Raw genomic sequence first — 10,837 nt, 5'->3', positions numbered from 1 at the left:
TTTGCTTTGGGGCTAGGTTGATCTGTGTAAGATGTCCCCTAATATTTATTTATTTATATCGACAAAGGTAACTATTAACTAGTTACAGAATGTTGTTTCTGTAGCGATTTACCTGAACTTTATCTTGCTTTCAGAGGAGGGAGTGACACTTGATTTTTTGCTGCAAGCAAATGATGAGGAGTTGTCTGAACTGACTACAAAAGTTGCAGACAAAATAAGCCTGACATCTTCATTAGAGAAAATTAGCCAAAAAGTTGGTAATCTTTTTTAGTAGTTAAATAGTAGTATTATTATTGAAGCTTTTCCGTAGCAGCTATAGTTTTGTAGTTCAGTTGTTAGTCTGGTTGAGTAGTAGCAAAGAGAATAGAGTGTATAGAGATTCCGTCATGGTAAATTATGTAGTCACAGTACATTTACTGCCATCTTTCAACAGAAGATTAAAACTGTTAGATCGCCATCTACTCGAGAAAAGGCTGAAGGTTATGGCGCTATCGCTTGAATAGATAGGAGGCTGCCGCCATGCGCCTATGGAAGGCGCCGAGGCATCTTCGAGCTCCCCGTAGGGTTAGGGTTCCCAGGCGTGTGGCTCTGATGCGCCCGAGGCTGGGGTGCTGCCGCGGTGGCGCGAAGGCAAGCGGTGGGCCCTGAGCTCCCACGTAGGCCGCCCCACGTGCCGTGCTCCATCGCCGCGGACCTCGCCTCGCCGCGATCCCAAGGTGACACTTCGACAGGCGCCTCTTCATAGCAGAGGAGGAGATTTTAAGTAAGTATCTTTATAATATTTAAAACTTTCGCGATAGACGCGAGATATATGTATCTTTAGTTAAGCGGCCCATATTAGGATATCAGCATAAGACCATATCATATTTGGCATATCACGATTACACGCCTATTATCACACGTTTCACGACAACAGCTACCTTGGTTGGCAGGTAGGTACATAAATAATCCTGACACCTTGACGTATTTATGTAACTATGTAATGTGGTGACTGCGTTCAGTCTCGCTACCTTAACGACAGCTCCGTAGACACGGTCGCCACTCACCATCGGTTCTACGAGTTATGTAAAAAATATAAAAGATTTAAAATTTGAAATAACATGTTTTGTATTAATGGATTTTCTTTAAAATGAGCTTGTTAACTGCATTTTACGTGTAAGTTTCTGGACTTTTATAATGCCACCTGCTAGGGTCTGTGCGGAAAGAGAAGAGTCGTCGTGAAATGTATGGGCTCCCCTACATTTCACGACTCTTCTCTTTCCGCACAGACTCTATTTACTTGTTATTGTGACAAAAGTCTTAATTTCATTTAATTTGTTATTGTTTTTGGTTTTGGGTTTGTTTGTTTTGTATAACTTGCGATGCTCACTGATTTGCATTTATTTTAGTAAGTATATATTCTCATGAAGTGAAATGTACAATTTCTTTTGAGAAAATAAAGTTCTTTAAGCATAATACAGAATTCTTAAAATTATTTCTTTTTTTCAGAACGCCCCTTTTATGAATGACCCCGGACTGTTCTCTCCAAGGTCCAGCGCATGCAGCAGCCCAGTGCCAGTAGCTTTGCCTGAAAGGCAAAGTATATTAATTCTAGGACCAAATGGAACTCTTGAGGTATGTATTTTGAATCTTAATCCTTAAAAAAAGAATTCTGGGTGGGTAACGGAAATTTGGTGGGTAAAGATTTTAAATCATTTGAACAGCTTGGCAGATATTTCTGCCGGTGACTGTACCTACCTAACAATTTTTTTTTCAGGGTACTCCATTAGAGATCAGACCAAGTGTACAGCCCACTATACAACAGATCACACCTGTGCAACCACCTACGATACCGGCCACACCTGTGCAGCCTCCACAGCCTCCACAGGCGTTGCAAGATTATAATAGGGAAGGATACTTCGAACCAAAGGTAAAAACTGTTTTTATTAGTCTTAAGAGGATATTCCGCGTTAAAATGGAAAATCTGCCTTTTATTTTTATTAAAACACTTTTCAGTCTTGAAATCACCAAAAACGCAACGTTGCCAGCTAAGTCCGAGTCCAAGTGTCCCCTAAGCGATATTTTGGTAATTTTTGTGATTATGGAATTTTTAATTTTCACAATAGGATTGTGAACTATAAATATAAACTAAATTTTCCATATTGAATGCTCATACACACACACACACACATAATCACGCCTATATTCCCGGATGGGGTAGAGTGGTAGACAGAGCGTTAGAGGTCACATCATGCCACTTTTGACAAAGTTTTGAGGCTTATGATATAATCAAAATCGGCCCGCGGTGACAGGTTATCAGTCTATCGCCCACGGTCCAATCCATGTCCCTTTACTGATTTTTACAGTAGGTATGCCCGGGAAAAAAAGCAGCTGGAACATTCTATGTTTATCTTTGTCTCCCAGCCCAGCATGAAAGTTAAGCTATTGGTCATAATATATGTACAGGTAATGTATTATAAATGGTTGCATTTGATTGTTTTGCAGTTGGTGAGGAACAAGCAAATTCAACCGCGTTGCTGGGAATTGTTGTTTTGCTCCGGCAAATGCACACTATCGCAGTATCGAAAAAAAAAGTGTGGAGGCTGTCAAGGCACGAGGCAAGCACTGGTTTCCTGGCGCGCGTTGCAGCAGCGTCAGAGATTGCCACATATTGCCCTCAACAAGAGGCATTCAACCTCTCAAAAGGCATAGAATCAACCATACATACTTGCGGTCGGACCTTCATGGGCTAATATACATACGTATGAAATTGTTACCACTGCTGGAGGGCTAAGATATCAAGTATCCACCATTTGTGAGACTATAAAGGTGACGTGTAATTTATACTGGGCATTGGACTTAGCGTACCCTAAGGTAGCTGCACCTTGTTGGATGTTTATCCAACGGGCCATATTTAAGATGAAATCTAAGTTTGACTCTGAAGGAGTTCCATTAAGAGCTTTCGCTATTAAATTAGCTTGATTAAACTTTTGAACGCCTTTTGATAAGTGTCTCGCGCCATTAAACTAATTTACTAATAAACCTTATTTGATAATACCTAGCTTGATACAGTTGCGTTGACATTAACACGGCGTTCTTGACGTCCAAGGGGATAAAGCAGCTACACTTTCTTTGCACGAATATTGTAGAAAAAAGGAAAATGACTACTTGTGCGGTATGCAACACTTCCTTTGGCAGTTTTATTCGGTTGAGGAAGCACATGGCTTTTTATCATAAATAAGTTACAACTTTGATGATCATTACTTTGCATACCGTGATCAAGATGCTCCTTCCGAAGATGAGCCCGTATATCGTGATTATGACACTATGCAGTATCATTTTCCTTGCAATCTCATCAATATGAGTCATGGTGGGCTGACTATGAAATATGTTTTTTGCGTAAGCCATTGTAATGTAATTAAGTGTACTCATTACTACTGTTACTGTTCCGATTAAAGGATCCGGCATATTGAAAGCAGTTTCGCCGCTGTATTAATAAACCATTCCTCCTATACACGCTGATGTTGGTCTCTGACGCGTCGGTCACATGCAGGAATAAACACAATGCTCTATGAGACGCCGCAAAGCGACGCTGATAGATCTGCCGCGCAGACATGAGTATCGCTGTGCGGTGTCCCATACCTACAACATTGTTTATTGGTACGCTTGACCGATACCAGCGTTAGCAGGAAATCAACCCTTAAAAACGCAACTGTCCGCAACCGCGTTTGACCCGCTTTACTACAGCCATTATGACAGTTTGCGCGGCCCCACAGGGTCATTGACGTCATTGTATAACTTCAACCCAATCCGGAAAACAACGCAAATGTATGGTCTAAATAAACTAAAGCTGACACTCAGCTCATACGTTTCCGTTGTTTTTCAATTAGCAACAACCCTTTCGGCTCGGCCACGACATTCAGTGCTTTGCGACGGCGGCAGCGATAACCATAGGTTGGAGCGAAACAGCGATCGGACCTTTCGTTCCCACCTATGGTTGTCGCTGCCGCCGTCGCAAGTCGCTCAACTCAGCTCAGCTCTCAAACTGCGCCGCCCCGCGCTGTTTCTGCCTTGCTTTTTAGTGTGCCGGAGCCTTAATAAAGAAAATAATTATTATTATCTATGTGGACTTTAGAGTGGTCCAAAAAACGCTTTTTTTATTTTTGAATGTGCTGTTATTTGAGGTCGGTAATATTGTAGGTAGGTACATGTAACAAAGGACCATGTTATGTTATTTTCTAGAGGCCTGGGGCCTCAACTGCTGTTACTTAATTACTTAGTGATTAGTTAAAGTATCTTTGAAATAAATACACATTAATGTACAAGTTAATGTTTTATTCACTATTTTTGCATTTCCCTCCTATCATAAACATAGAGGGCAAATTTCTTTTTAATCACCGCCAATTAATTGTTTTATTTAAATAGTTTCTAGTAATGTAAGTAATTGTTTTAGTAATTACATAACGTCGCGTTGTTTTAAGCTGTCAACTCTGTAAACATAGTATTTTAGCTATGTATTGCAACTAACCAGTTGTGCCTACCTTACCAAACGTCTTCAGGGGCCGATATTATAAGGGGGCTAGCTGTAAGTTACAATTTATAAGCGGAAGTCTCTTTCTATCTTCTTCTGCTGGAAAGAGACTTCCGCTTGTCTGCGCTAGTAGTTGTATCCATGAACAGAAAGCGCTGTTATAGCTATAGCAATAAAATAATGGCAGCTAAAATTATGAATAATCCTTTAAAATATTGCAAGATATATATTTTGTTTATTTCACTGTCTGATAATGTAGATTCAGGCTCTCATTCAGGATTAAAGGCTATTTAGTGTTTATTATTTATCTGTCAGATTTAAAAAGTTTATTAGGTACCTTAATGAATAATGATATTTGCGAAAGTATATATAAAAAAAATGTATTAAGTATTGTTCATATCTAAGGCATAACACAAAACTAAACAACTTGCATGATTTTTGAAGAATACTTTTTCATACATTTTATAATTTAAGCTGCCTTTTTCTCATCGCTATGATGACAGTCTGAAGAGTGAGTGACTATTGATTGGGTAGCACCAACAGATTTGTTGGAATAGCTAACTAAATGCTGTGTTTACAGATCAGTGTGGACAGCTTAGCAACATGTTATTGGTATTAATTACAGTTGCTGGCATATTAAAAAGTAGCTTGCTCTCACATAATATAGGTATATTGTGTCACTGTAGCAATACATTGTGAGACACACATAATATAATGTCACTGAAAATTAAAAATGAAAATGAAAAAATGTTTATTCGGTTTTAGAATTACAATTACTTATACAATTGTGTGTTGGCGCCTCTTTTTAAGTAACAAATACCTGTGTTAAGAGGCACTCTGAAAACAAAAATGTTGTCAATTTTACAGCAGATCTGTGACTGCAAAACTGAATCACTATAGCAATATGTTGTGTGACACGCATATATTGTTGTCACTCTGACAACATAAATGTTGTCGATATGGCTACATAACTGTATCACTATAACAATATGTTGTGTGACACGCATATATTGTTGTCACTCTGACAACAAAAATGCTGTCGGTTTGGCTGCAAAACTGTGTCATTATAGCAATATGTTGTGTGACACGTATATATTGTTGACATTCTGACAACATAAATCTTGTCTGTTTGGCAGCGGAGCTGTGTCACTGTAACGATACATTGTGCGACACACATAATATCGTCAGGTGACAAGCAAAACTCACTAATTACCACCACAAGTTCATAGCCATAGTGAACCATATTAGTACTAAAAGAAGGTCGATTTTTGTTAATTTTTTTTAGTAATTAGTGACTTTTGCTTGTCACCTGACGATATATTGAATATATTAATATATTGATATTGATATATTCAATATATTTAGTGTGTCTCACAATGTATCGCTACAGTAACACCGTCCGCTGCCAAATAGACAACATTTATGTTGTCAGACTGACAACAATATATGCGTGTCACATAACATATTGCTATAGTGGCACAGTTTTGCAGCCAAATCGACAACATGTTTGTTGTCAGACTGACAACAATATATGCGTGTCACAACATATTGCTATAGTGACACAGTTATGTAGCCAAATCGACAACATTTATGTTGTCAGTCTGACAACAATATATGCGTGCCACACGACATATTGCTATAGTGACACAGTTATGTAGCCAAATCGACAACATTTATGTTGCCAGACTGACAACAATATATTGCGTGTCACACAACATATTGCTATAGTGACACAGTTATGTAGCCAAATCGACAACATTTATGTTGTCAGTCTGACAACAATATATGCGTATCACACAAAATATTGCTATAGTGACACAGTTTTGCAGCCAAATCGACAACAATTATGTTGTCAGACTGACAACAATATATGCGTATCACACAACATATTGCTATAGTGACACAGTTATATAGCCAAATCGGCAACATTTATGTTGTCAGTCTTACAACAATATATGCGTATCACACAAAATATTGCCATAGTGACACAGTTTTGCAGCCAAATCGACAACATTTATGTTGTCATACTGACAACAATATATGCGTATCACACAAAATATTGCTATAGTGACACAATTTTGCAGCCAAATCGACAACATCTTTGTTGTCACACTGACAACAATATGTCACAAAACTTGTTTTGATTATATGACAACGTTGTACACATTGCTATAGTGACACAGCTCTACTGTCAAATTAACAAAGTTTTTTGTTGTCAGAGTGACAACAATTAATCACAAAATTTGTTTTGACTTTATGACAACGTTGTATACATTGTTAATAGACATTGTGTTCTGGACAATTGTAAAAGTTGTTGCAGAATGTTGTTATATCAACAATAAACTAGCGACAATAAAAACGTTAACTCAATAGCAATGTAACAATTTGGGTTGTGTGGCGTTAAAGTTTTATTGTTAGATCAACAGTATTTTTCTCTCAGTGTATAGACGCGGTGGATAGGGTGATTCACTTTTTTATGGAGAAAAAAAAGTTGTAATATTTTTCCTGACTTTGCTCACTAATGGAGTCTCCCAACACTAAAAACTATCTATTTTAATTTTCAAAAGAATCGAATAACATTTAGAGGTTGCACAAGTTGAAAAGGTAGAGTGAGAACCCCATACATTGCGTGAAAATGAACTATGTTCTAAAATGACAAAATATAATGAACTGATACTAAAATCGAATGAGAAAACTGAATTTTGCGTCTAAAACACGATAAAAGCATTTTTCCTTTGGAAACAGGTGGAAAAACTGAAAAATCTTAATTAGAACATTTATCGAGTAACCAAAATCCAAGTTTACTACTAATTTTAAAATTTATTTATATGTAGAAGGTTCAGTATCACACTACTCTCTGGTTTGATGGTAGCCGGTTAAACCATTTTCTACCCTCCGATGTAGAGTCGTTGGTTAGTTGAAAAATCTTTGTTGATGTTGTGCAACCTCTAAATGTTGACCGATTTTAATTTTTTTTAACGTATAATATTTTTTTATCAGTTAGAACAAGAATTCGAGCGAAGTCAGATGAAAATCGAAAATTCGGAAAAATGAAACACCCTAGCGGTGGAGGCTGCTTATTTTGAGATGGCAGCTTTCCTCAACTCCAAGATTGCGCCTATTGCTGTCGCATCTCCAGCTCCTGCGCCGTCTGCGCAGGAGCCATCTTCAGGCTTTCAAAGGCTACCGCGGATTGAGATTAAAAAGTTCAACGGCGAGGTAGGACAGTATAATGAATTCATTACACTTTATAACAGTGTCATTAAAAAGGACACTAAGCTGTCGCAGTGCGACAAGTTTTATTACCTACGATCACTATTATGTGACGAGGCATTAAATATTATCAAACATTTGCCTTTAAATGACGAGAATTATGAAGTAGCACTTAAATTACTTGCTGATCGCTACGACAATAAGCAGCAAATGATACAATATCATATTACATCAATACTAGACTTGCCAAATATCAATAAAACGTCTTCAGCTGCCATTCGTGAGTTAGTAGTTAACACTAAACAGCATTTAGGTGCGCTTAAAAATATGGATGTTCCAGTGCAGCATTGGGATTTGCTTATTTTGACTGTGCTACAGCGCAAACTTGATCAGTACACTCTTAGGGCATTCCATTTAGAAAAGCAAGCCTTGGATTTGCCAAAGCTAAATGATTTGTTTGAATTTTTAGAGGACAGAGCTGCGGCGCTTGAAACTCTTGCCCATGCGCAAGCCCCTAGCCGGAGGAGCAGCCTAGTAGTTGCTGCTACAAGCGGTTCTACCAAAACCCAAACAAAAGTTGCAAAATGTAAGTACTGTCATTCTCAATTGCACAAGATGCACCTATGCCCAAAATTCAAGCTGTTAGACATAGCGCAACGTCAGGACTTTGTAAAGTTAAACAAATTATGTAACATTTGCCTAAATGAGCACCATGGTAAAAAATGCCTTTTTGGTTTTAAATGCTCAATTTGCAAAGCAAAACACAACTCCTTGCTGCATGAGGACATTGTTCCCAGCAAGGACTCTGGTCAAGTAACTTTGTTATCAAAGGCCAAGGGTAATATACTCTTACCTAGTGTAAGGGTAAAGCTAATTGATAGGCAGGGTAATGTTATTTATACTAAAGCCCTTTTAGATAATTGTAGTCAAGTTTCTCTTATAAGAGCTGACTTAGCTAAGCAGCTTGGCTGCACTTTAGAACAATCTAAGGACACAGTTGGCGGAGTGTTTGATTCTGTCAATAAAACTAGACACCAGACAACTATTGACGTGTATGCAACAGCAACCGATTTTAAATTGTCAGTGACTTGCAACGTAGCTGATTAAGCTGATAGCATCACAAGTAAAATGCCACAATTTGAGGTTAATAGGAAGAATTTCACTATACCTCCATATGTTAAATTGGCCGACAAAGACTTTGATGTCTCCGGCAAAGTTGGCATCGTCTTAGACTGTCACTTATTTTTCCAGAATTTACTGCGAGATCAGCTGCCGGCACAGCCCGGTGGTCCGTATCTCCACAACACGCGCTTTGGCTACATTGTAGCAGGAAGGGTGGGAGACAGGGCATCAGTTGCTGCCTCTCATCTTACCTCAGCAGTCTGTTGCAAACATGTCGGTAACAAGAATCTTAATAATCTAGAGCAGTCAATTTCACAGTTTTGGCAAACGGAGAAGGTGCCTGAAATCTATACTGAAGCTAATTCCGAGCAAGAATTGGCGGAAAAAATATTTAAAGAGTCAGTTGTGCTTAAAGATAACAGATTTCAGGTAGCTTTACCTCTGAAGCAGCCAGTTAAAGAGATAAAGTTTCGTGATTCACTCACATGCGCCTTAAAAAGGTTTAAAAGTTTAGAAATTAGACTTGCCAAAGATCCTCTTTTATATAGAGGCTATAAGTCCTTTATTGATGAGTACTTAGAGTTAGGCCATGCAATTTGTATTCCAATTTCACAATGTGATTTGGACACACAAGCCACATATTTTCTGGCACACCACCCCGTGATCAACATAAAAAGTGCAAGTACACCTCTTAGAATTGTTTTTGACGGAGGAATGCAAAGCCTAAGCAAAGTTTCATTAAATGACGTACTCCTAAACGGCCCAGTTGTGCAAAATGATTTATTCAGCATTCTAGTTCTGTTTAGATTTTTTTTTTTTATTCATAATTTTAGGAGCTTAGTCGCTGAGCGATTATGGCGCTCCATACGTTCACAAAAATACAGTAGCATTAGGTATAAGATAATTATTATTATACTTAGTTAATACACAATTTATAAGTCTTATACAGTAATTTTGCCTGCTCTGACTCAGGATTAGCCAGCACGACATTGCATAATCCAGTGTTAAAATTTGCACGAAGAGGCTCCCCTCGTACACATTCCATCAAAATGTGATACACGTCCTCTACGACTCCACAATCGGCACAATTAGGGTTATCAGTTTTCCCCATCAAGAACTTAAATTTATTAGAAGGAACGTGTCCAGAGCGGAGCCTCATCGCTATCACAAGGTCTTGTCGTGTAAGCGAGCACTGCGTTATCCACGGAGACTGTAACGGTTCAGGCTGTATAGTTCGGTACCATATACCCTTCTCTTGAGATCTTTTATCGAAAAACTCCTTCCAAAGGTTGGCACAGTGCTTTCTGACTTGACTTAGTACTTCGGTATAAAAAGGCACCACATTAATGACAACGCCTTCCGAGGATGCTTCTCTCGCCAGTTTGTCTGCAGCTTCGTTACCGTCGATGCCTATGTGTGATGGAATCCATTGAAGCATAACGTTTTTATTTTTTAAATAAGCTGTCGGTGTTCCTCGACATGTCGAGGTACATCGAGCTATATGTTGTAAGGCACTTTTTGAATCAGTAAATATTACTATATTTTCTGCCTCAATCGATTCCAAATAGGCCAAGGCCTCCACAATAGCCTGCAACTCAACTGACATAATAGATACTTCTCCCTCAATTTTGAAACACATTCCTCTATTTAACTGCCTATCAAAAACAGCTGCCCCTGATCCCCTCTCATCTTTGGATCCATCAGTGTATATTTCGTAAAACCCAGAATATTTGTTATTGAGAAACTCGTGACACAAATTCCTTAGACTAAGAACTCTGTATTGTTTTTTCGGCCTGGATGCGATATCAATATTAGAGCAAATGTTTGCAACGTTCACGTAATTTACCCACCAATCAAATGAAAACATTTCTAATTTTTCACTACAATGCACCGGGGTGTTTTCAAATGTTCTATGCACTATCCACAATAGCGGTTCTTTTTTCCTCTTCCAGCAAGAAGTCTTTTCACGTAAGTCATCCAACAAGGATATCA

The 10,837-nt window shown here is 38.4% G+C and overlaps 1 protein-coding gene across 1 annotated transcript; it reads left to right on the top strand.

Moving 5' to 3' along the window:
* Window positions 1-1,414: 1,414 nt before the first annotated feature.
* On the top strand, window positions 1,415-3,278 carry LOC134805964 (uncharacterized). The gene is made up of 3 exons (XM_063779142.1): window positions 1,415-1,614; window positions 1,757-1,909; window positions 2,485-3,278. The coding sequence occupies exons 1-3, from the start codon at window positions 1,501-1,503 to the stop codon at window positions 2,689-2,691; spliced, it is 474 nt and encodes a 157-aa protein (XP_063635212.1). The 5' UTR covers window positions 1,415-1,500; the 3' UTR covers window positions 2,692-3,278.
* Window positions 3,279-10,837: the final 7,559 nt, after the last annotated feature.

The sequence above is a fragment of the Cydia splendana genome, unplaced genomic scaffold (assembly GCF_910591565.1).
Source record: "Cydia splendana unplaced genomic scaffold, ilCydSple1.2 scaffold_94_ctg1, whole genome shotgun sequence".
In the NCBI taxonomy this organism is placed as follows: domain Eukaryota; kingdom Metazoa; phylum Arthropoda; class Insecta; order Lepidoptera; family Tortricidae; genus Cydia; species Cydia splendana.
Note: the sequence above shows the minus strand (reverse complement) of the source record. Positions and strands in the feature narration are given on the sequence as shown.

Bases quoted from the DNA above. Each gene is read 5' to 3' on its own strand.
- LOC134805964 (XM_063779142.1), top strand. From the start codon at position 1,501: ATGAATGACCCCGGACTGTTCTCTCCAAGGTCCAGCGCATGCAGCAGC. The intron at 1,615-1,756 runs GTATGTATTTTG...TTTTTTTTTCAG, and splicing joins GACCAAATGGAACTCTTGAG to GGTACTCCATTAGAGATCAG. The intron at 1,910-2,484 runs GTAAAAACTGTT...ATTGTTTTGCAG, and splicing joins AAGGATACTTCGAACCAAAG to TTGGTGAGGAACAAGCAAAT.